The sequence below is a fragment of the Ornithorhynchus anatinus genome, chromosome 11 (genome assembly GCF_004115215.2).
Source record: "Ornithorhynchus anatinus isolate Pmale09 chromosome 11, mOrnAna1.pri.v4, whole genome shotgun sequence".
In the NCBI taxonomy this organism is placed as follows: domain Eukaryota; kingdom Metazoa; phylum Chordata; class Mammalia; order Monotremata; family Ornithorhynchidae; genus Ornithorhynchus; species Ornithorhynchus anatinus.
Genome location: NC_041738.1, coordinates 25,430,135 through 25,456,744, shown reverse-complemented (window position 1 = coordinate 25,456,744; position 26,610 = coordinate 25,430,135). Strand labels below are relative to the sequence as shown.

The 26,610-nt window shown below is 45.9% G+C and overlaps 1 protein-coding gene across 1 annotated transcript in view; it reads right to left on the bottom strand.

Moving 5' to 3' along the window:
- SHCBP1 (SHC binding and spindle associated 1) overlaps positions 1-7,195 on the bottom strand; it is a 36,644-nt gene extending 29,449 nt beyond the window's left edge. Inside the window, exons 1-3 of the mRNA XM_029074423.2 lie at positions 7,092-7,195; positions 3,510-3,677; positions 3,124-3,239 (exon numbers count right to left, since the gene is read on the bottom strand). Of these exons, the coding sequence (XP_028930256.1) occupies positions 3,124-3,239; positions 3,510-3,677; positions 7,092-7,152 (345 nt within the window). The 5' untranslated portion in view covers positions 7,153-7,195. The remainder of the gene's footprint in view (positions 1-3,123; positions 3,240-3,509; positions 3,678-7,091) is intronic.
- Positions 7,196-26,610: the final 19,415 nt, after the last annotated feature.

Sequence of the window (26,610 nt, the reverse complement as noted above, 5' to 3'; positions counted from 1 at the left end):
CTATTTTTAGCCCAGGGTAGATAACTATCTCTCTCCTAACCTCAGGCAGCTCATTCCAACAGAGGGAACATGGATAAAATGTGATTCTTCCCTCTCCGTGGCTGAAACCATTATAGAAAAATCAATTTTTGCAGATTTTAGGAGCACAAAATCGGATACAAATTTCCAAACGTCATGAAATTTGACACGTACCACGATAGCAGTTTTGTGTCCCCAAAATCAACAGCAACTGATCAGAATCTGTGAAAGTTGCTGCCCTGGTCGAAATATAAAATAACAAGTTCTTCTTAAATGGATATTCATACTAAGGACTGTGAAAAACGTATAATAGCTTCCTAGGTGTCAAAGTTTACTGTTCTCACCAACTAAACCAAATTCGCTGTTAACAGATTTCCAGATACACACTGATGTATTTAAAAAGACAGAAGAATCTTATAAGACACTGCTTTGTGTTGCAGTTTTGATACATCACAGCTGAGATTCTACCAACCACTTCTTGAATAAAACAAGAACTCTCTTGTCGAGTGTGGTCACTGATGTCTCGAAATAGTGTTGAGATTCTACCACCCACTTCTTAAATAAAACAAGGATTCTCTCATTTAGTATGGTCGCTGATGTCTCAAACTAGTATTGAGATTCTACCACCCACATCTTGAATAAAACAAGAATTGCCTTGTTTATTATGGTCGCTGAGGTCTCAAAATAGTGCCAGAAACACAAAAATAGGAATGGTTTTTGGTAAAGCTGGTTTTCCTCCTTGAGTAATAACCCGATCCCTCCATGTTTCGTTTCGGCACCAGATAATCATGTACTATATAGTTCCACGGTCCTCCTATCTGTAAGAATGGGATGCAGGATGGCTGGCAGTGAATGGAAGCACCTTATTATTAGAAGTAATAATAATAATAATTATGGCATTTGTTAAGCACTTACTGTGTGCCTGGCACTGTACTAAGCGCTGAGGCGGATACAAACAGCATATAGAGCTCACAGTCTTAATCCCCACTTTACAGATGAGGTAACTGAGGCCCAGAGAAGTGAAATGACTTGTCAAAGACCACAGAGCAGACAAGTGGCAGAGCCGGAATTAGAACCCATGACCTTAACTGACTTACTGACTAGACTGACTTTACTTTATTAAACCAAAATTGTCTAAAGCCATACAATTCGGGAAGTGAAAGTTGTTCTGCTCCAATTACCCCCATCTGGAACATACTCAGAACTATATAAAAATCCCCTAACGGTGTTTCTGCATTAATGAACTTCAGATTTGATTAAGAAAAACTTTTCTTTTTATATCGTTTTAGCTTTGGCTTTGAACTTATGAAAATCAGTCTGTGGCATTTATTAAGCATTTACTTTGTGCAGAGTGCTGTATTATATTAGTCACTGAACTATTCTTTAACGTTTGGAAAAAAAATGACCTCTCGAGAAGCTAACTCTTAATTCCTACTGATTGGGTGACATGGTTTGGCTTATGTGTTTTCCAAGACATCAACGGTAGTTTTATGCAAGATTTTACCATTCTTTTGAATAATCACTGCTACAGAGAACCTCAAGAGGGCTCTAAGACACACTGCTCAACAGCTGAAAAGTTTGGAAATCAGGAAAGGCCACACTCCCTTGGGGACAGATTGAGATATAAAAAAATCAAACTGAGAAAGATGGAGCAGGCATTTCTTACGGGATTGAAAAAAATGCATTGGCCCAATACCAGCCCTCAATCAATTCTGCATTTTCTTGCCTAAATTTTCCCCAAAACCCTATGTATTTAGAATTCCAGAACGCACTATCCCAAATGCTTGAACAATTACCATAACTATTCAATAATAATTATGGTACTTGTTAAGCACTTACTATGCGCCAAACACTGTTCTAAGGGCTGGAGTAATAATAATAACAATAATAATGATGGTATTTGTTAAGCGGCTTACTATGTGCCAAATACTATTCTAAGCGCTGGAATAGACACAAGGTTATCAGGGTGTCCCACTTGGGGCCCCTCGGTCTTAATCCCCATTTTACAGATGAGGTAACTGAGGCACAGAGAAGTTTAGTGACTTGTCCAGAGTCACACAGCTGACAAGAGGCAGAGCTGGGATTCGAACCCCCGATCTCTGACTCCCAAGCCTGAGCTCTTTCCACTAAGCCACGCAGCTTCCCTGAAATACAAGTTAATCAGGTTGGATGCACTTGAGGGGGAAAACGAGCCACACATTTCATTTGAATGCATCAGAACGTCTCTTTAAATAAGATGTGGGTGTCATCTGAACTGGGAGAGAAAAGAATAAAATTGGCCAGATAGAATACTTTTTAAATTATTTGTCTCTAAAAAATGAAATAATCTACTAGAAGCAAAGATGGAAATAAAATAAAGAAAAAGATTTTCCCAAAGTATTTACTTGAATATGTTGGGCTAAACTTAAATTCATCATATTTGGAAGCCTAACGAAGATAAAACGTTACTACTCGTTGCCTTCCGCATAGGACTGTAGTGACACTATCTGAGAGGAGCCGTTAGTAGGTACTTGTTTTCACACTATCAGTTCAACACCATAATTTAACAAGTTGGTTTTTTTTGTGGTCCAACTCACCAACACGATGAGAAAAAATTCACAGATTTAATCAGACTGCAAATTTAACATTAAAGCCTCAGCCAATTGAAAAATAAGAAAGTTTTACTTCCTGCGCTGGGGGACATTACCAAGAGATTGACCACACAAATGACGATTTGCTAGGCAAAAAAGAAGTCTGAATCCATACCGCCAATTCAGTTTAAAATACTTAGCGTGCTACAATTACAAAGATGAAAATTAACTAACTCTGCTGATGACTTCACAACTAGACAACATTAACAAACGTAAACGCCTACACTTCATAGGTTATGGCCCCGGTCACCTTGTCAAGGGGACTCTGAAATTTCAACCACAGACGTTACCGAAAGTTGCCTTGAAAATTTGCCCTAGGTATTTCCCCCCCGCCCCATCATCACAATTAGATGTCATAAACACGCTATTTTCAATCAGCTCATAAACTTTAATTAAAAATAAGTACTTTGGATATAATGGTCTGAAGTGAAGTGCTTTTAACTGGAGATAAATGTCTTAACTGAATTCAATTTACCTCAACTAGCACCTCGAACACATTAGTGCGCCAGATTGCCTGCCATCCAGATGGTTCGAGGACCTTCTCCAAGTATTCAGCTGTGAATTCCCTTACCTCGGAGGCTTTGCAGTCAGCTACAAGCAAATTAAACACTTAAGATAAGAATCGATATTAAAGATGGAGCCCCTGCCCCACCAGCCAGCCACTCAAAACGCCTATCGCCCCCATCGCTATAAGATGCCATAATCAAACTAACACGGGGACGTTTCCAGATCCTTTTGACTGCCGGCCCACCCCAGACCCCAGTTGAAGGACGGGACAGAAAGAAAACCAAATTACGCCCTGTAAATTCATAAACTACTAGAAACAACCAAGCCAGCGTTAGCTGCTAAGGGGCGACTTACCTAGGATGTAATCCTGATAGGCTTTGAACCGCTCATAGAACAAAAGTTGATTGGTCTGAAAGATGTCCGGAAAAAGCACATTCCCGGATGGAACAAATCTTTGTAAAATGGTCCCTGGTTTATCGGGACTGCCGTAGTCACTGCACGCATCTTCATCTTGGAACAAGTCTAGAAGAACCCAAAATTAGCACAGTCAACTCCCTAAACATTTCCAAATGCTTGTTTCTCCACATACTCCCACTCATAAAAACTAACAAGGGTGACAGAAGTACACTTGGGCTCCCTTTACCTCTGGTCCCAGGTTCATTCATTCATTCAATAGTATTTATTGAGCACTTACTATGTGCAGAGCACTGTACTAAGCGCTTGGAATGGACAAATCGGTAACAGATAGAGACAATCCCTGCCCTTTGACGGGCTTACAGTCTAATCGGGGGAGACGGACAGACATAGAACAATAGCAATAAATAGAGTCAAGGGGCTGAACATCTCATTACAACAATAGCAAATAAATAGAATCAAGGCGATGTACATTCCATTAACAAAATAAATAGGGTAATGGAAATATATACAGTTGAGCAGATTTGATCCTGTCCAAAACTGAAATCGGGTTTTAAAACAAAAACATCTCTTTCGATCTGGATTCTTCCCTCTGACCCCTACCGGTTTCTCATCCAAAATCTTTACCCTTAACCCTGGGTACTTTGCAATTACAAATGTCCTTGGCCTGGTTATTAATGATTACAATAATAATAATAATGATGATATTTGTTAAGTGCTTCCTGTGTGCCAAGCACTATTCTTCACAGCCGTCAGGGGACCTGGGTTCTAATCCCGACTCTTTCTCTTGCCTTTGTGACCATGGGCAAGTCACTTAAATTCTTTGTGCCTCAGCTGCCGCTTCTGTAAAAATGGGGATAAGATACCTGTTCTCCCTTCCCCATAACCTGGGACTTCCATGTGGGGCAGGGGTTGTGTCCAACTTGATAATAATAATAACAGTAATAATTGCACTGTTTGTTAAGCGCTTACTCTGTGCCAGACACTGTACTAAGGGCTGGGGTGGATACAAACAAATCAGGTTGGACGCAGTCCCTGTCCTACTTGAGCTCACTGTCTCAATCCCCATTTTACAGATGGGGTAACTGAGGCAGAGAGAAGTGAAGTGACTTGACCAAGGCCACAGAGCAGACGTGGCGGAGCCGGGATTAGAACCTTCTGATTCCCAGGCCCGTGCTCTAGCCAACTTCCTACTTGATTATCTTGAATCTAACCCAGCGCTTGATACGGTGCTTGGCACAGAGTAAACACTTAAATACGACAATTATTATTTACAATAACACAGTGACAACAAGGCCCACTGCCCACCTCTCTTATCATCTCTAAGCTAGACTGCAAGATCCTTGACGGCGGAGGATGGGTCCACAAACTCTTGCTTTCCCAAGAGTTTAGTACAGAGCTCTGCACATAGTAAGCGCTCAATAAATCCAACTGACCCCTCCAGACTGGAAATTCACTACGGGCTGGGAACGTGACTACCAACTCTGTTATGTTGTACTCTTCCAAGTGCTTAGTAGAGTGTTCTGCACACAGTAAGCACTCAATAAATACAATTGACTGCTCTGCACACTGGAGGAGCTCAAGAAATAATTACTCATTGGTTAAAGGCTGGAAGCCCCTGGTAGGCAGGGGCTGTGGGTATCTAACAGACCAGGTTAAGGGCAGCGAACAGAGGCGGTTGGTTAGAGGGGGAGGTTCCTCAATCAATGGTATTTTTTGAGCTCTACGTACAGAGCTCTGTACTAAGCGCTTGGGAAAGTACAATATAAGAGTTGGCGGTCACCTTCCCTACCTAAAAGCTTTCACAGCCTAGAAGGGGAGACAAAGAGTGAGATAAATGTCAGTCATTTGTAATACATATATATAAAGACAGGTCTATAGGTCGAGAGGGACTGGGGTTCTGGGACTGCTGCGGGGAAAGCTGTGCCCCTTTCTGCCCCGACCCTGCTGGCGGGGGGAGGGTCCTGGAAGTCCTGGAGTCTTGGGGGTCCTGGGGGGGTCCAGGATCCAGGGGTCCTGGGAGCCCAGGTGGGGGTCCTGGAGGACGCCGTGCGTCCCGGGGGGTCTGGGATGCTGGAGTCTTGGGGGCCCAGGGGCGGGGATCCTGGGGGTCCTGTGGGGGGCCCGGGATCCAGGGTCTTGAGGGCCCAAGGGGAAGTCCTGGGGGTCTGGGATCCAGGGGTCTTGGGGGCCCAGGTGGGGGTCCTGGAGGATGCTGCAGGTCCCCTGGGGGGGTCTGGGATGCTGGAGTCTTGGGGGCCATGGGGCAGGGGTTATGGGGATCCCGTAGGGAGTTCGGGATCCAGGAGTCTTGGAGACCGGGGGGGATGTCCGGGGCGGGGAGGTCCTGGAGGTCCAGGATCCGGGGGTCTTGGGGGCCCAGGTGAGAGGTCCTGAGGGATGTTGGGGGTCCCCGGGGCGGGTCCGGGATGCTGGGGTCTTGGGGGCCTGGGAGCAGGGGTCCTGAGGGTCCTGTAGGGGGTTTGGGATCCAGGGGTCTTGGGACCCTGAAGGGGAGGAGTCCTGGGGGTCCGGGATCCAAGGGTCTTAGGGGTCCGGGGGGAGGTGTTGGGATGGTCCTGGGGGTCCCCGGGGGGGGGGGTCCGGGATGCTGGGGTCTTGGTGGTCCAGGGAGTCTGGGATCCAGGAGTCGTGAGGGCCCGGGGTGGGGGGGGGTGGGGGCCCTGGGAAATGCTGGGGGTCCCGGGAGGTCAGAGATCCAGGGATTTTGAGGTCCCGAGATGGGGGTCCTGAGGGTTCCGGGAGGTCTGGGATCCAGGGGTCTTAGGGGGGATCCTGGGGGGGTCGGGGGAAGGTCGGGGGGGGGGGGTCCTGGAGATCCCGGAGGGTCCGGGATCCAGGGGTCTTGAGGGCCCAAGTGGGGGTCCTGGAGGATGCTGGGGGTCCTCAGGGGGGTCTGGGATGCTGGGGTCTTGGGGGTCCGGGATCTAGGTCTTGGGGGTCCGAGGGGAGGTCGTTGCGGGGAGTCCTGGGGGTTTCGGGATCCAGGGGTCTTGGGGGTCCGGGGAGGAGGTCCGGGGTGGGAGAGGATCCCGGGGACCTTGGGGGGTCCGGGATGCAGGGGTCTTGGGGATCCGGGGGCAGGTCCTGGGGGTGGGGGGGAGATCCTGGAGATCTCGGGGGGCCCGGGATCTAGGGGGCCCGAGTGGGGGAGGTCCTCGGGGCGGGGGGGGTCCTGGAGATCTCGGGGGGTCCGGGATCGGCCCAGGTGGGGGTCCTGGAGGATGCTGAGGGTCCCCGGGGTATCTGGGATGCTGGGGTCCTGGGGGGCCCGGGGGCAGGGCCTTTGGGGGGGATGGTCCTGGAGATCCGGGGGGGGGGTCCTAGATCCAGGGGTCTTGGGGGTCCGGGGGCAGGGGACCCTGGAGATCTCGGGGGGTCCGGGATGCAGGGGTCTCGGGGTCCTGGGGGGGGGGGGTCCAAGTTGGGGGGGCAGTCCTGGACCCGGGGGGCGACGCCGGGGTTGGGGGGTCCCAAGGGAGAAGCGGAGGGGCTACCAACCGGAGTGGGCGGGCTTGGGCAGCACGGCGGGCGGCATCCCGGACATCGACCCGCAGCTCATCGCCGCTCGCTCCCGCCCGCCGGCCGCTCCTGCCGCCAGTTCAAATTTCCGCGGGCTCCGCCCACTCCCTCGACGTCATCACCTCCCTGCGCTCCCATTGGCTCTCCGGTCCTGGGGGGCGTGGCAAGGAGGGGAGAGCCGGGGCCGGCGGCGGCGCCGCCCGGGCGCCCCCTGCCGGCCGCCAGGCGCCACGTCACGCCTGCGTCCGGCCCTTCTTTCATTCATTCCATAGTATTTCTTGAGCGCTGACTCTGTGCAGAGCACTGGGCTCAGCGCTTGGAATGGACGATTTATCGAGCGCTGACTAGGAGAGATAGGAATAATAATAATGATGTCGGTATTTGTTAAGCGCTGAATCCGTGCAGAGCACTGTTCTAAGCGCTGGGGGAGATGCAGGGGAAGAATAATAATAATGTTGGTATTTGTTAAGCGCTGACTTTGTGCAGAGCACTGTTCTAAGCGCTGGGGGAGAGACAGGGGAATGATAAAAATGTTGGTATTTGTTAAGCCCTGACTATGTGCAGAGCACCGTTCTAAGCCCTGGGGGAGATACAGGGGAATAATAATAATAATAATAATAATAATGTCGGTATTTGTTAAGCGCTATGTGCAGAGCACCGTTCTAAGCGCTGGGGGAGATACAAGTTAATAATAATAATAATAATAATGTGGGTATTTGTTAAGCGCTGACTCTGTGCAGAGCACCGTTCTAAGCACTGGGGGAGATGCGGGGGAATAATGATAATAATAATGTCGGTATTTGTTAAGCGCTGACTATGTGCAGAGCACTGTTCTAAGCGCTGGGGGAGATATAGGGTAATCGGGTTGTCCCACGTGAAGTGCACAGTCTTCAACCCCATTTTACAGATGAGGTCACTGAGGCACAGAGAAGTGAAGTGACTTGCCCACCGTCACACCGCTGACAAGTGGCGGAGTGGTCATGGATTCGAACCCATGACCTCTGACTCCCCAGCCTGTGCTCTTTTCACTGAGTCAGGATGCAACATGACAACTTCATCAAGATAAATAGAATCGAGGAGATATACCCAATAATCGTCATAATTATAGAAAAAGAAGAATTAACGGTGGTATTTCTTAATAATCAAAGGTGTCTGTTCAGCGCTTACTATGTGCCAAGCACTGTTCTGAGCACTAGGGTAGATACAGAGTAATCAGGTTGCGCTTACTGCGTGCCAGGCCCTGTACTAAGCGCTGCGGTGGGTACAAGCCAATGGAGGCAGTGCCTGTCCCACGTGGGACTCCCAGTCTCCATCTCCATTTTACAGACGAGGGAACTGAGGCCCAGGGAAGTGAAGTGACTCACCCAAGGTCACACAGCAGAAAAGTGGCGGAGCCGGGACTGACAACACATCGCATCGGGAGAGTGGAGAGAAAGTAGCCAAACTAATAATAATGATGATGGTGGTATTTGTCAAACGCTTACTATGTGCAAAGCACTGTTCTAAGCGACTGGGGGGATACAAGGGATACGAGGTGATCAGGTTGTCCCACGTGGGGCTCACAGTCTTCATCCCCATTTTACTGATGATGATGATGATGATAGTGGCATTTGTTAAGCGCTTACTATGTGCCAAGCACTGTTCTAAGAACTGGGGGAGATAGAAGGTGATCAGGTTGTCCCACACGAGGCTCACAATCTTCATTCCCATTTGGCAGATGAGGTAACTCAGGCCCAGAGAAGTGAAGTGACTTGCCCAAAGTCACACAGCTGACAAGCGGCGGAGTCAAGATTCGAACCCATGTCCTCTCACTCCCAAGCCCATGTGTTTTCCACTGAGCTACACTGTTTCTCAAATTCAAATAAAAAGTGACTCAGGGCAGTGCTTTTTTTTTATTCATTCATTCAGTCATATTTATTGAGCGCTTACTCTGTGCAGAGCACTGTACTAAGTACTTGGGAAAGTGCAATACAGAAATAAAGAGAAACAGTCGCTGCCCACAACACGGAGGGGGGGAGAGGGGAGGGGGAAGAAGGGGAAATGGACATCAATACAAATAAACAGATATCAATATAAATAAGTAAAATTACATATATATATATAAAAATATATTTATATATATGTTAAGGTCTCACTATGTGCCAGGTATTATACTAATCACTGGGGGGTAGATTCAAGCTAATCAGATTAGACATAGTCCATATAATAATAATATTTGCTAAGCATTTACTATATGATAGACACTATACTAAGGGCTGGGGTAGAAACAATCAAATCGGGTTGGACACAGTCCCTGACCTACATGGGGCTCACAGTCTTAATCCCCATTGTACAGATGAGGTAACTGAGGCACAGAGAAGTGAAGTGACTTGCCCTACGGCAGAGTCGGGATTAGAACCCATGACCTTCTGACTCCCAGGCTAGTGCTCTAGCCACTACACCATGCTGCTTTCCATGTCCCAGGTGGGGCTCAGAGTCTTCATCCCCATTTTGCAGATGAAGTCACTGAGGCACAGAGAAGTGAAGTGACCTGCCCAAGGGCACACCGAACAGGGATTAGACTCAAGGCAGGCCCAGGCTCTACCCACTGTACCACCCGCTTTGCTCCAAGCTGGGGACTTGTTCTGGAAAGGAGGGATGGGATGCATCTGGCAAGATCAGGGTAAACAGAACACAGAGTTCTAGGAGAAAAATATAATAATAATGATGGCATTTGTTAAGCGCTTACTATGTGCAAAGCACTGTTCTAAGCGCTGGGGGGATACGAGGTGATCAGGTTGTCCCATGTGGGGCTCACAGTCTTAATCCCCATTTTACAGATGAGGGAACTGAGGCACAGAGAAGTTAAGTGTCTTGCCCAAAGTCACACAGCAGACAAGTGACAGAGCAGGGATTAGAACCCATGACCTCTGACTCCCAAGCCCGGGCTCTTTCCACTGAGCCACGCTGCTTCCCAATATAGGGAAATATGGGGAAATACGGGGGGTGGGCACCACATGGCACGCAAGGGGTGACCGCATCTAAACAAAATATGTTTAATAACGCAGGGTCTTGGCTTAGAGTAATGGTTTCTGTTTAGACATGTGAGTTCACTGTATGGAGGGACTGTCTGTAATGCACTTTCCCAAGCACTTAGTACAGCGCTCTGCACACAGTAAGTGCTCAATACATACAAATGAATGAATGAATTCCCGAAGAGCAGTAAAATGGACCCAGAGAAGCAGCATGGCCTAGTGCAGAGAGCATATACCTAAGCATCGGGGGATCTGGGTCCTCATCCCTGTTCTGCCAATCGCTGCTGTGTGACTTTGGGCAAGTCACTTAACTTCTCTCTGCCTCAGTTTCCCCAACCTTTAGAATGAGGATTAAATACCTGTTCCCCCCACACACACTTAGATTGTGAGCTCCCTGTGGGACCGGGACTGTGTCCAAATTAACTTGTACCTACCACTGTGCTTGACACATAGCATTTAACAGATATAATAATGACAATGATAAAAATAACAAAATAGAGAATAGTGCCACGTAGTCCCGGCTAGTCATCACCCCTTAATCCAGATCAATCAATGAATTGTATTCATTAAGCGCTTACTGTGTGCAGAGCACGGTATAAAGCACTTGGGAGAGTTCAATATACCAATATGAAAGATTCCTTGACCACAGTGAGCTTACAGTCTAGTGGGGGAGATGAACATTAATATAAATAAATTTACGGCTATGAACATAAGTACTGTGGGGCTGGGAGGGGGGATAATAATAATAACTAGGATGAATTATGATGAGTAAAGGAAGCAAGTTAGGGAGATGCGGAAAGGAGTGTAAGAGAAGGAAAAGAGGGCTTAATCAGGGAAGTCCTCTTGGAGGAGATGTGCCTTCAATAAGGCTTTGAAGACAAGGGGAGTAATTGTCTTTCGGATATGAAGACGAGGGACATTCCAGGGCAGTGGCAGGACGTGGGTGAGGTAAGCCTGGTGTGGGCAGGGATTGTCTCTATTGCTGAATTGTACTTTTCAAACGCTTAGTAGAGTGCTCTGCACCCAGTAAGCGCTCAGTAAATACGATTGAATGAATGAATGAGATCCACAGAATGGAAGTACAGTGAGAAAGCTAGCATTAAAGGAGCCAATTGTGCGGACTGGGTTGTAGTAGAAGAGTAGCAAGGTGAGGTAGCAGGGGGCATGGTGACTGAGTCTTTAAAAGTCAATGGTGAGGAGTTTTTGTTTGATACGGAGGTGGATGAGCAACCATAGCAGGTTCTTGAGGAGGGAGGGGATGATGGACTGAATGTTTTTGTAGAAAAATGATCCGGGCCACAGAGTGAGGTATGGACTGGAGTGGGGAGAGACAAGAGGCTGGGAGGCCAGCAAGGAGTCTGATGCAGTAAACAAGGCAGCATTGGTTAAGTGCTGCGATTAACATGGTAGCGGTTTGGAAGGAGAGGAAAGGGTGGATTTTAGCCACGTGAAGATGGAACTGAGAGGATTCAGTGGCAGGAATGAGAGAGGGGAGTCAAGGAAAAGGTCAAGGTTATGAGCTTGTGAGACAGGAAGGTTGGTTGTGCTGTCTGCAGTGAGGGAAGGGAAGATTTGGGTAGGAAGATAAGGAGTTCTGTTTTTGACATGTTTGAGGTGATGGCAGGACATTGGAGTAGTGATGCTTTGAAGGCAGGAGGAGATTGAGAAGCAGCTTGGCTCAGCGGAAAGAACCCGGGCTCGGGAGTCCGAAGTCATGGGTTTGAATTCCGCCTCCGCCACTTATCAGCCGTGTGACCTTGGGCAAGTCACTTAACGTCTCTGTGCCTCCGTTACCTCGTCTGTAAAATGGGGATGAAAACTGTGAGCCCCACGTGGGACAACCTGATCTGCTTGTATCCCCCCAGTGCTCAGAACAGTGCTTTGCACATAGTGAGCGCTTAACAAATGCCACCATTTATGTGAGCCTGGAGGAAAGGAGAGAGATCTGCAGGGCTGGAGATGTAAATTTGGGTGTCATCCTCATAGAGGTGGTAGTTGGGGCCATGGAGAGAATGAGTTCTCCAAGTGAGGGGACGGAGAGGGAGAATATAAGGGAACCCAAACTGAACCTTGAAGGACTCCCCTACACAGTTAGGGGGTGGGAGGCAGAGAAAGAGTCCATGAAGGAGACTGGAATGAATGGCCAGAGAAATGAGGAGAACCAGGAGAGGATGGTCAGTGAAGTCAAGGATGGATAACGTTTTTAGGAGAAGGGGGTGATCCACAGTGTCAAAGGCAGCTGAGAGGTCGAGGAGGATTAGGATGGAGTAGAGACCATTGGATCTGGCAAGAAGGAGATCATCTGTGACCTTTGAGAGGGTGGTTTCTACAGAGTGGAGGAGACGGAAGCCAAATTGGAGGGGGTCAGGGAGAAAATTGGAGAAGAGGAATTTGAGGTCATGGGTGTAGGCAACTCACTCAAGGAGTTTGGAGAGGAATGATGATAATAATAATAATGGCATTTGTTAAGCACTTATTATGTGCAAAGCACTGCTCTAAGTGCTGGGGAGGAAGCAAGCTGATCAGATTGTCCCACGTGGGGCTCACAGTCTTAATGCCCATTTTACAGATGAGGTAACTGAGGCACAGAGAAGTTAAGTGACTTGCCCAAAGTCACACAGCTGACAAGCAGCAGAGCCGGGATTTGAACCCGTGACCTCTGACTCCCCAGCCCCTGCTCTTTTCACTGAGCCATGCTGCTTCTCTAATGAGAGAAGGGAGCTGGGGCAATAACTGGAGGGAGCTATGGGGTCCAGAAAGGGTTTTTTTAGGATAGGGGAGATATGATTAGACTGTAAGCCCATCAAAGGGCAGAAATTGTCTCTATGTGTTGCCAAATTGTACATTCCAAGTGCTTAGTACAGTGCTCTGCACATAGTAACTGCTCAATAAATACTATTGAATGAATGGGCATGTTCGAAATCAGTGGGTAAGAAGCCTTAGAGAGAGAACAGTTGAAGATGATGGTTAGGGAGAGCTTTGATAAGGTGTTAAGGGATAGGGTCAGATATGCAGGTGAAGGAAGAGCACTGTACTTGGGGGCTTAAATAGGACAATAGAATTAGCAAACATGATTCTTGCTTTCAAGAAGCTAATATATAACTGAGAGGACATACCCTAAAATACAGAAAGGAGGAAGGAAAAGAGGAGATATCATCCTGGAAGATGAATTTGGAGAGGCCAACCGATAGGCATGTGGGTTTTTTTCCCAAGATTCATTAAAACCCTATTGGGTCGGAGGCCTGGAAAACGAGGGAATCCACTTGGACGACCCAGTCACTACCTCACGTCGCTACTCTTCTTTGCAACCCAGCCTGCACACTTGACCATTCATGCTTTCTCACTCTACCTCGATCTCACCTGTCTCACTGCCGACCTCTCACCCATTTCCTACCTCTGGCCTGAAATGCCCTCCTTCCTCGTATCCGACAGACAATTACTCTCACCCTTTTCAAAGCCTTACTGAAGGCACATCCCTTCCAAGAGGCCTTCCCTGACTAAACCATCCTTTCCTCTTCTTCCTCCCCATTCTGCATCTCCCTGACTTGTTCCCTTCAATCATTCCAGCTCACAGTGCCACAGCACCTATGTAGATATCTGTTATTTATTTGTTTATTTATTTATATTAATGTGTGTCTCCCCTTCTAGACTGTAAGATCATTATGGGCAGAGAATGTGCCTGTTTGTTTTTGTATTGTACTCTCCCACGCGCTTACTGAAGGCACATCTCCTCCAAGTAGCCTTCCCTGACTAAGCCTTCCTTTCTTCTTCTCCCACTCCCTTCTGTGTCACTCTGACTTGCTCCCTTTATTCATTCCCTCTCCCAGCCCCACAACACTTCTTTACATATCCGTAATTTATTTATTTATTTATATTAATGTCTGTCTCCCCCTCTAGACTGTAAGCTCACAGAGGGCAAAGAATCAGTCTATCCTTCTATTGTACTCTCCCAAGCACTTAATACAGTGCTCTGCACACAGTAAGTGCTCAATAAGTATGATTAAATGAGTGAATGCAAAACACTGCACTAAGCACTGGGAAGATTATCCGGATGACAATTAGTCGCTGGCCCCCAAGGAGCTCACAACAGAAGAGTAAGGGAGGGAGAGGGTGTGATCGACCCACGAGAAAGACTCAAATATAAGACTATAAAGACAGTGATGATGATAAATGCAGCAAAAGAGGTAAGAGTGCCGGGGCTAGAGAAGAAGGGTTTCAGGTTTCTCTAGAATCAATTCAGCATTCACAGAAATCACATCAGCAATCCCAGCTGCAGAGTCTCTAAAAATTGGAGCGGCTTCCAGTTGCCACCACTGTCTGAGTCTTTCCCAGCCTGGAGCCAAAGGGAATCGCAATGGCATTAGTGGCCAGCTCCTCTCCTGGGCAACGGGCCCTGGCTTGCTGGGTATGGGACCTTGTCTACTCTATCGTCGCCTCCCCAGCACTGGGTACTACGCTCTACAAACAGTAGGTGCTTGATAAATACTATGGATTGACTGACTGACTGATTGTCCAAGGCTGGACTGACAGTAGGGGAAGCAAAACTTCAAGGCACAGGAGTCAAGGATAGAGCCTGGGAGTCAAAAGGATCCGGGTTCTAATTCCAGCCCCTCCACCTGTCTGCCGCGTGACCTTAGGCAAGTCCCTTTCCTTCTCCGGTCCTCAGTGACCTCAACTGTAAAATGAGGATTAAGATTCTGAGCCCTCTGTGGGACTGGGACTGTGTCCAACCTGATTCACACCAGCACTCAGTGCAGTCCCTGGCATGTACCAAGCACTCAACAATTATCGTTATTATTATTATTAAGATTGTGTAGTGGCCAAAGACCACTGTCTGGGGAAAGAGGGTGCTGGGAGCCCCTTCTAGTTAGACAACACAGAAGAGATTGATTCATACATTCAATCATATTCATTGAGCGCTTACTGTGTGCAAAACACTGTACTAAGAAATGACAACGGAGAGAGGCAGGGGAGGTGGAGGGACAAGAGAGAGCTGTGGAGGATGGCGACTTTCTGCCTTCTGTTGGAAAGAGCACTGCTCTGGGAAATTGGGCCTATTTTCTTTAAGCTCGTTAGTGAAGGTTTAATGATTAACTCTCCTTCAGGGAAACTGCCCTGTTTTACAGTGTGGCTCAGTGGAAAGAGCACGGGCTTGGGAGTCAGAGGTCATGAGTTTGAATCTCAGCTCTGACACTTGCCAGCTGTGTGACTGTGAGCAAGTCACTTTACTTCTCTGTGCCTCAGTTCCCTCATCTGGAAAATGGGGATTAACTGTGAGCCTCAAGTGGGACAACCTGATTACCCTGTATCTACCCCAGCGCTTAGAACAGTGCTCTGCACATAGTAAGCGCTTAACAAATACCAAAAAAAAAATTCATGTTCAGCCTCCCTCTCCAATTAGCCTCAACTGTGGAGACTATTTTATTTATAAAAAATATCAAATGGAGGTTATTTTATTTATAAAAACCATTTTACTGTTTTCATTCTCCATCTTGCTTCATTTTACTGCTAATCATCATTGTTTATATCATCGTATTTACTTCCCCCCAATCATGGAGGAGAAAAAACTACAAAGGAGAGTAAATGGAAATTTCACTGTTAGAAATCAGATTTTAATAGAATCTGGACTGCATTTTTATTTGAATTATTTTTGGCTATTCCTTTATCTGTAATTTATTTTAATGTCTGATTTCCTTTCTAGACTGTAAGGTCCTTTTGGGCAGGTTTCCTGTGTACTAACTCTATTGTTTTGTATGCTCCCAAGCGGACTCACTAAATACCCCCGTTCTTGATTATACGCCCCTTCTCATTTCCAATAGGGTCCTAAACCCATTAAATGAATTATTAAGAAATTTTGGACTCTCGGATTTGAGGACCTTTAATCAAATTAGCTCACCTACCGAGCTGTGGATTTTTCCAAACTGTAGACTTTCCCCAAAAATGAAATGATTTTCCCCCTCCTCGCCAAAGCAGCTTCCATTCCCACTACAAATATTTCTGAAGTCTCAGTGTAGTAAGACGTCGCATGTGACACTATGCCACATGAAATGGTAGCCGTCACCATTTGTAAAATGGAAAGAATAAGGGCCCTGATTCTAAGGACAAAATGAAGTAACAAAGATGCAGTCTTAAGACTTCAGAAATAAAGAGTTCTTTGGATAGTGAAATGATTATCAAAATAATAACATTTCGAGGGTTGGTCCTATATATCCAAAAGGTCAGTCGACACATATATGTTTCCCAAGCAACTGAGTCATTAAAAATATATTCTTTGGCCTCTTTTATCCATGTCGATAGGTATTTTTGTCCAAAGAATATAACTGAATAATTAGGGGAAAGTGTAATGTTTGACCTCAGTTACCTAAATGAATTGCCTATAGTGACACATGCTGGTAAAGTGGGAAACTTGAGGTCATTTTCTAGGTAATTCCAACCAAAAACACCTACGGTCTTGATTTTCCAGATAATTTCCAAATATACAGCTGGGCTTTCCAAAAAAAAGTTTTTCTGGGGATTCAAGTTGCCATGAGGGGGCATCACAACCCTTCTAATGAAGCATTATTCCAGGTCCAAAGTAAACTGAATTTTAAATACTGTTTTACATGTGTTATCCTATCTTGCAGAGAATAATAGCTATGTAAATATACATATAATATAAATATGTATTGTTAATATTTTGAATATATATAATATATTCATTTCTGCAGGAAATCTGTAGCTGGTAAGATCTATTTCTCATTCTCTCCATAGAGCTAATGTAGCTTTGCTGAAAAGATAAGAGTAGAACAAGAGAGATCACCACTGTAAAAAAAATTCTTTTAACCAGGTAATATATTTATGCCTAGTGGAAACCCAGGAGCTAGATCCTTTATAAACCGTCTTTTAATATGACAGTCTCAGACTCCAAGTGTTTGGGAACTGCTGTATTCTGAAGCCCTCCAAACAAGAGTGTTTGTATGGACCGTGAGTGGATTTTATGTGAGTATGTCCGTGATGTTTAATCGGCTTGAAAGGCACAGAGATCCTGTCCTCAGGGAACTTTGCTATTAATCAATCATATTTCTTGAAAACTTTCTGCATGCAAAGCACTATACTAAACGCTTAGGAGAGTACAATATAAGAGAGTTGCTAGACACGTTTCCCGACCACAATGAGCTTACAGTCTAGAGGGAGCTTAGAGTCTAGAGGAAAAGTCTAGGCCTGTGGAAAAATAATTCTACAGACCACAGACTTTTGTGGCATCGATGAACAAGGAGAAAAGAGAAAACTGACTCCATCAATCAGTCGTATTTGTTGAGTGCTTACTATATGCAGAGCACTGTACTAAGCGCTTGGGAGACTACAATGCAACAATATAACAAACATATTCCTTGCCCACAATGAACTTACAGTCTAGAGGATGAGTTAATAGTCTAAAGGAGGGCCAGAATATCATTTGCGAGACTTTCAGATAGAATGTAGTGGCAGAGTGATACAGAGTTTCAGCTCAGTTGATCACTAGTATTTATTGTTCACCTACTCTGTGCAGAGCACTGTACTTGGAAATTTACAATAGAGGTGTAAGATGCAATCCCCGCCCTTGAGGAGTTTACAGTCAGGCGGAGTGCTACAGAACTAAATGATGCCAAATGAGAAGCACTGATGTCTAGTGGAAAGAGCAGGGGCCTGGGAGTCAAGTGACCTGGTTTCTAATCCTGGTTCCCCCATTTAATAATAATAATAATGATTATGGCATTTGCTAAGCACTTACTATGTGTGAAGCACTGTTCTAAGCACTGGGGGGGTATACAAGGTGATCAGGTTGTCCCACGTGGGGCTCACAGTCTTAATTCCCATTTTACAGATGAGGTAACTGAGGCACAGAGAAGTTAAGTGACTTGCCCAAAGTCACACAGCTGACAAGCAGCAGAGCTGGGATTAGAACCCATGACCTTGGATTCCTAAGCCCGGGCTCTTTCCACTGAGCCAGTCTGCTTCCCCTGTCTGCTGTGTGATCTGGGGCAATTCACTTCACTTCTCTGTGTCTCAGTTACTTCAACTGTAAAATGAGGATTAAGACTATGAGCCGTATGTGGAACATGGATGGCGTCCCACCCGATTACCTTGTATCTACCTCAGTACTTAGGATGGTGTTTGGCACATAGTAAGTAGTGAACAAAAAAAGAAATAAACTTCTGTTCGGTTGTAAGATTTGGATTCCCATGCCTACCTCCAGACACTATATCCAACTCCTTGAGCAGTTTCATCAGCATCACTCTGGGCTAAGTTCAAAATTGAACAGCAGGAAGGGATCACATAATAAACAATGAACTCCTTAAACCAAGTCCTAAAACAAACCAAGGCCTAGTAATAAAGTCACGCTCACCTCAACACAGCCAAACTGCATGAGACATGTGAGGAAGAATAGATACCAGCAGAATATCCAGATAGTTGTTATACGGTGAGCAAAAATTGCGCAACTGAAAACAAGGAAGGACAGATGAAACATTTTAAAGATAAAACAAAACCAAGCCTCAGCTGAAAGGTTGGAGGCAACGATCGCAGACAGATAACCCTGAGGCACTGCAATCAAGAAGGGAGAGACTCTTTCTGAGCAGAATCAATCAATGGTATTTACTGAGTGCTTACTATGTGCAGAGCACTGTACTAAGTGCTCAGGAAAGTACAATACAGCAGAGTTGGTAGACACGTCACCTGTCGGCAATGAGCTTACAGACAAGAGGGAAACTTCCGGGAGATAGACAAGGAGACAAAAGCTAAAATCCCACGCCTTGAAATCCCTCAGCAGGACGAGTTGGGTTTCCAGGTGGGAAAACAACAGTCGTGGAAGAGACCGTGGGGGAAATTGGGACAAGCAAATGTCAGTTGTAGGAGTGGAGGTTGAAGGTGTGGAGCCTCTATTATTTATGATATTTGTTCAGTGCTATGTGCCAGGCACTATACTAAGCACTGAGATAGATACAAGCTAATCAGGTTTTACACAGTCCATGTCCCACGTGGGGCTCACAGTCTTAATCTGCATTTTATAGATGGGGTAACTGAAATACAGAGGAGTGAAGTGACTTGCCCAAGGTCCCCCAGCAGACAAGTGTCAGGGATTAGAACCCAGGTCCTTCTGACTCCCAACCGTGTGCTCTGTCCTCTAGGCCACATTGCTTCATCCTTCAATCCTCCTCTTCCTCAGGTGATACTCACCTATGCCATCCCCAGAGAATATAAAAGTGTAGTGCTTGATGGGTTCTGGTGTCTAGTAATTCCTCAACTGGAGTCAAAGTAAGACCCAGAGAAAAGAAGCAAATCTAGAAAATCCATATTTTCAAGTGGACCTCCAATGGGTGGTGAAGGTCAATCTGATTCCTTCCACTACCCTGGCTAGACATACCTCCTTCTTCTCTTCAAGTCTGTTTCCCTCAGGCTAATCTCACCAAACTCCTTCAGCCTGCTTCTTTGGGGGTAGTGTCTCTCACTCCTTCCAGTAGGTCTCTTGAACAGTTTTACTGAAGACTCCAGGATAGTTGCAATTAGATTTGCATCCCTTTCCCCGCCTCCCTCAGCCCTTCAGGATTTTATATACATTTCCATCCCTTGCTTATTTTTATTCATTCCTGTCTCCCCCTCTAGACTGTAAAATCCTTGGAAACAGGGAACGTATCTATCCACTCTGTTATACTGTACTCTCCCAAGTGCTTAGTTCTACCTACAGTAAGTTCTACACACAGTAAGTGCTCAATAAATACTTCTGAGTGACTGATTGATTGGGGGGTTGCCAGAATCATCTAGCCAGATTTCTGTCTTCCAGTGGGTGTTCTGTACTCTCTTAGGAAAGGGTCATAAATGGCAAAGCCTTCCCTCCCTCACTGAGAGGGAGCAAAGAGTAACACATTAACCAGTGAACACTTTGAGGGCAAAGGCTAGCCTCACTGAAAAATAAACTTTGGGTTCCTGTTTTCCTTCTCCCAATCTCAATTCATCTCCTCCTCAGGCTATTCAATCTTCGCATTATCAACAGCATCCACTAAAAATGATAGTAGTTATTATTTGATTATCTTTTGATACACTACCAGAATGATCGCAGATAGAGGTGGGGCGTTCTGGGAGAGTTGTGTCCATGGCGTCGCTATGGGTCAGAGACGACTCGACAGCATCAGACAACAAATTTGTCTAGTCTTCTACACTCTAAGCTCATTATGGACAGGGACACTGTATACCAACTCTGTTATATCGTACTCTCCCAAATGCTTACTACAGTGCTCTGCAAACAGTAAGCGCTCAGTGAATGTGATTGATTGATAGTTTGTATAGTGTCTCTTGCAATATCTCTGTTGGGTATAGGATATCATTGCTCAGAGAAACTGTCAGGTTCCTTGGCAAATATTATAATTACAGTAACAGTGGCTGATGATTACCGAGAGTAAACGAAAATGAACACCTAGTAATAACTGTGGTATTTGAGATGTACATCCACTCGATTCTATTTATTGCTATTGTTTTTATCTGTGTGTCTTCCCCGATTAGACTGTAACCCCGTCAGTGGGCAGGGATTGTCTCTATCTGTTGCCGAACTGTACATTCCAATAGCTTAGTACAGTGTTCTGCACATAGTAAGCGCTCAATAAATACTACTGAATGAATGAATGAATGAATTTGTTAAGCGCTTACTATGTGTCAGCCACTGTAGGGGAATACCAGCAAATGAGTTAGACACATAGTCCCTGTCCCACATCAGGCTCACAGTCTTAATCCCCATTTTACAGATGAGGTAACTGAGGCTCAGAGAAGGGACTTCACTGAGATCACACAGCAAACAAGTGGTGGAACTGGGATTAGAACCCAGGTCCTTCTGACTCTCAGACCTGTGCTGTATCCTCTAGGCCATGCTGCTTCTTGGCTGATGGGCTACCAGGATGGCAGGAGATCTTTTCCGAAAGACCAGACAATCATCTCTCTCTCTCTGCTGGATGGTTCAGGTTAGATCAGATAACCCCTGCACAGCCCTGCCTGCTCTGAGGTTCCATGGATTTACTAGGAAAAGTTGCCCTTTATTGATCATGGGGAGAGAGGACTCTGTTCCTGTAGAACAGTTTGTTCTTTGGGGGGTTTTTTGTCACTTAAGTCTTGATCTGGATACCGACTTCCCTTTCTGCCCAAGGACACTGCTGCATCTCTATACAGGCTCTTTGAAATAGATTCTATCCAGTCAGAGTGAGGAGATGAGCAGATAACAATATTAGGGCAAACTAACCTGAAGAATTAGGAGTTCTGTCCTGATGCTTCCTAAAAATCTGTTTTTTTAACAGTATTTGTTAAGCATTTACTTTGTGCCAGGCACTCTACTATGCAATGGGGTAGATACAAGATGATCGGGTTGGACACATTCTCTGTTCCTCGTGGGGCTCACCATCTTAATTCCCATTTACAGTTGAAGGAACAGAGGCACCAAGAAGTTAATTAATCGACTGAATTTGTTGAGTACTATGTGCAGAGCAATCTTCTAAATGCTTGGGACTGCCCTCCCCATAGCCCCGGGACACTTGCCCAAGGACACTTAGGCTCATGCTCCGGTCCTTTGGCTCCCAGGTCCCTGCTTTACCCATTAGACCACACTGCTTCTCCATCTTGAATTTCCCAGTTTCATTGAAATCCCAGAAACAGGTAATCCATGGAGACTGGGGCCTACACCTGCCCAGCCCACGACTCTCCTTGACTTCTCTTTGACTTCTCTCCTCAGGGAGACCAGAGGAGAAATTGACCACCCGTACTGGCAAGAGTTTACTAGGAGAAAGGCACTGAAAGGTGCTGAAACAGCACATCCCACCTAATCCTCCAGCCCTGGGAACACAACAGAAATTTGGTTCCAAACTTCAAACCTCAACTGCTTGGCAAGATAACTGAACTATAATTCATCTCTTCATTAACAGACTGAGCTACCCCTTTTCCCTCTGCTCCCTCTCTGCTGCCCCTCCACCCTCTGCTCCCTCCCCGCTTCCACCCTTCACCTCCCCTCAGCTAAGCCCCCTTTCCCTCTGCTCCTCCCCATCTCCCTTCCCCTCCCCTCAGCACTGTGCTCATATATATTTTTATTACCGTATTTATTTTGTTAATGAGGTGTCCATCCCCTTGATTCTGTTTATCGTGATTATGTTGTCTTGTTTTTATCCGTCTGTTTCCCCCGATTAGACTGTGAGCCTGTCATTGGGCAGGGATCGTCTCTATTGCTGAATTGTACATTCCAAGCAATTAGGACAGTGCTCTGCACATAGTAAGCATTCAATAAATACTATTGAATGAAAGAATTAACAATTTGAGCCCTGCGTGGGAAAGGGGCTGTTTTCAACCTGATTACCTTGTATCTGCTCCAGCATTTAATACAGTGGTGTATTGGATAGAGCATGGGCCTGGGAGTCAGTAGATTGTGGGTTCTAATCCTGGCTCTGCCACTTGTCTGCTCTGTGACCTTGGGCAAGTCACTTCCAGGCCTCAGTTACCACATCTATAAAATGGGGATTGAGTCTGTGAGTTCCATGTGGGACAGGGACTCTGTATAACCTGATTAACTTGTATCTACCCCAGTGCCTAGAACAGTGCTTGCTACATAGTAAGCATTAACAAATACCATCATTATTATTAAGGAATTAGTTAAATAGCAGGAACATTAAATAAGTCAAGGATGATAATTGTTTCTTCATACCTAAATTATTTTGAAAGAACTGAAGGAACTCAGTTGTATCATGAAGGATGCAGGATAGCCTGGTAGAGTGGATGGAGGTCAGAATCAGTCAACAAATCAATGGTAATTATTGGACATTTACTGTGTGCAGAGCACTGTACTAAAAGCTTGGGAAAGTATGATATAATAGAGTCGGTAGACCCGTTCCCTGCCCACAAAGAGCTCACAGTCTAGAGGGGGAGATGAACATTAAAATAAATTGCAGATATGTACACAAGTGCTGTAGGGCTAAGGGTGAGGTCAATAAATCCAAGGGCAAGGGTGATGCCCAAGGGAGAGTAAGGGAAATAAGAGCTTAGTTGGGTTGGGCCTCTTGGTGGAACTGTGATTTTTAAAATCCATTCACTTGGGGCTTTCCCACTGGAACAAAAGTGTCCCCCCATGACATTCCCTACCCCCCCCCCCCCCCCACACACACACAGTGTGTTTCTATCTCTCTTTCAAGGAGTCCAACTTTGGAAAATTTTGATTTTTCACCTCTGCCAACTTTGTCACTGACATTAAGAACAAGGATGTTCTGCCCAATTCCCAGAGCTCCCTGCCCCATCAAAACCACAATCTGGATGGTCAGGTAGTGGGCGGAATGGTGAAGGAGAAGTAGCTTGCAGATGATTCCTTAAAATGGGAAATTGTCCATCACTTCCAGAGCTTTAAGCTATAAGAATCAAGCTTTAGATCCCTGATTTGAGTTGGTGTGCTAGAGGAAGAGTACATGACTAAAGGAGAAGAAAAGAACCTATTTTTCCAGGAACCCCAAGATTCTTCCATTAACATTCCTCCATCCAGTTTGTTTCTGGAGAAAAATCTAAAATGCACATTTCACACCAAATTAATCATTTTGAGAAAGTCTTCCCTGAAGCCAATGGGAAAACTCAAATTTTAGCTGCAATTGATAGTACTGAGGAGGAAACAGTCATTGCCTGGCTGTCCAGTTGGAAGCTGATGGGATTTTTGAGGGTGATTATATGGGAATCTGTTGGTGTTAGTGAGCAGAGCCCAAGCCAGGTGCAAAACCAGGAATACTTTACTGAATTCCATCCTGCTACTCCTCAAGTCCCCAGTGCAATCATTTCCCTGCCAAATCAAGACAAAACACATTCTATAAGAAGTGCACACATGGGATTTTGACTGCCCTGTCCATATAACTCCCACTTTGTCAATCTCACTTTGCCTTTTTTATAGGTATTATGGTCCCCTTCCCTTCTAAGACTAGAATGGAGATCCATAGTTCACCAATTATATCTCTTAGCCGAGGGCAACCGACCCCCTAATCTCCTCAGAGGATGCTCATTACTCTCTTTTGTCTCTTCTTTAGGTTCAATCTATAGCCCCCAACAGCAACAATAAGGTATGCATTGAGCGCTTACCGTGTGCAGAGCACTGTACTAAGCGCTTGGGAGAGTACACTATAACAATTAAGCAGACACATTTGCACCCTATATCATCCCTCCCTCAATCCCTCAGCACAATTAATTGATTGATTGATTGATTGAGCCTAACACTATCCTTCCAAGACTGGCTAAGTGAAGTTGACAGAAAAAGAGCCCCTCCTCTTCCAAAATGCCTCTGGGTCCTCTTCCCCGCAACTTTCCAGTCCTACAGTGCCCTTCCCGATCCTTCCCTCCGAGTGTCTCAGATACAAGTTCATGCCATTAAAAGGCATTAGGAGCTGCTCAGTTCAACTCTCCTTAGAAAGGGACATTTAAGAGTCCATCACCCGGGGAGCCCTTCCCTCACCCTGAGTGACCACCACAGACCCTGAGCCCAGTTTGGGGGTTCAAAGGCAGATGAGAACAGCTCTCCCCATCCATCTTTTTCCACTCACCCTCTAACACAGCTGCAGTTTCTGCCCAGAAGCCTGTCCATTGCCGAGCTCCAAAGCTGGCTTTCGTTTGCAATCAGGCACGAGAAAGGAAGCCGTGATTGTGGCAGGTGCCGGGATGCAGTCGGTCATTACCCATCATTATATCAAAGAAGAGGCATCTTTGAAGGGAAAGGAATCCGCGCACTCAGCTGGCCTGGGATGACAAAGTGAACCATCTCCCCACCGTAAACATCTACAAATTGAATTTACCGATGATGCAGCAGCAAACAGCGGTTGGTGTTAGGGTAGGTAATGCAGCTTCCTAAAACTTCCCTTTCGTTCTCGTTTGAAGTTGGGTGCCTGACTTTTAAAAGCAAGATACCTTCCTCAAACTCAGGTCCCCATTTCCAGCACAGGAGAGTTAGTTCCTGGAAATCCCACTGGTAAAAGATGGAGGCTCTGATTGGCAGAGAAAGAATCATTCCTGAGAATAAATACCAATTTAGTGTTCTCTGTGTGTTTTCTCTTCTCCAAGGGGAATAGTTCTGGAGTCATTATCCTGAGCTGATTTAGCCAGTTTCCTCAGCCCATCCATTTGACAGGTTTCGTATCTGAACAGTTATCTTGGGACCAGGGTGTGACTTCATAGATTCCCGTGGGCACTTTCTATAATATGGCAAACAAATATAGAAACAAGGAGAGAGAGGGAGGGAAAGAAACTGGGGAGGAAAATTTGCATAAGGAATTGATTATAATACTATTGGCTTGTCCAGCAGTACTGATCAATCAGTGTCATATTTTACTGAGTGCTTACTGTGTGCAGAGTACTGTATAAAGTGGTTGGGAGATGACAATATAACAGATTGGGGAGAGATGTTTCCTGCCCAGAAGGAGCTTACAATCTAAAGGGGGAGACAGACCTGAAAATTAATTATAGATATATACAAAAGTGCTGTGGCACTGAGAGTGAGGTGAATAAAGGGAGAAAATCCAAGTCCAGGGTGACACAGGAGGGAGAGGGAGTAGGGGAAATAAGGAGTTAGTCTAAGAAGTGCTCTCTTATCCTGCCAATCATGCTCCTGCTGCCTGTCACACAGAGGACAAGTGATTTTTTTTATGGTATTTGTTAAGTGCTTACTATGTGGCAGGCACTGTTCTAAGCACTAGGGTAAATACAAGCTAATCAGATTGGACACAGTCTATGTCCCCCATATAGCGGGTCATCTACACCTGCTGTCTCAAATTGCTCTCCTCCAATTGTCTCCTGGAGGACTCCACTCTGGCTCTGATCCTTTTCACTCCCCTGAAACCGTTCTCTCAAAGGTCATCAGTGATCGCCTTCTTGCCAAATCCAACGCCTCCTACTCTATCCTAATCCTCCTTGACCTCTCAGCTGCCTGTGACAATGTCGACCATCCCCTTCTCCTGGATACTTTATCCAACCTTGGCTTCACTGACTCTGTCCTCTCCTGGTTCTCCTCTTCTCTCTCTGGCCATTCATTCCAGTCTCTTTTGCAGACTCCTCCTCTGCCTCCCACCTCCTAATGATGGGGGTCCCTCAAGGATCCCTTCAGTTCTCTGTCCTCTTCTATTCTCCATTCACACTCATTCCCTTGGAGAATTCATTCGCTCCCACAGCTTCGACTACAATTGTTATGTGGATGATACCCAAATCTGCATCTCCTCTCCTGATCTCTCTCCCTCTCTCCGGGCTCGCATCTCCTCCGGCCTTCAAGACATCTCTTCTTGGATGTCCTCCCATCACCTCAAACTTAACATGTCCAAAACAGGGCTCCTCATCTTCCTACCCAAACCCTGTCCTCTCCTGGACTTTCCCGTCACCGTAGACGACCACCATCCTTTCCATCTTACAAGCCCATAAACTTGACGTTATCCTTGACTCAGCTCTCTCATTCAACCCACGTATCCAATCCGTCACCAATTCCTGCCGGT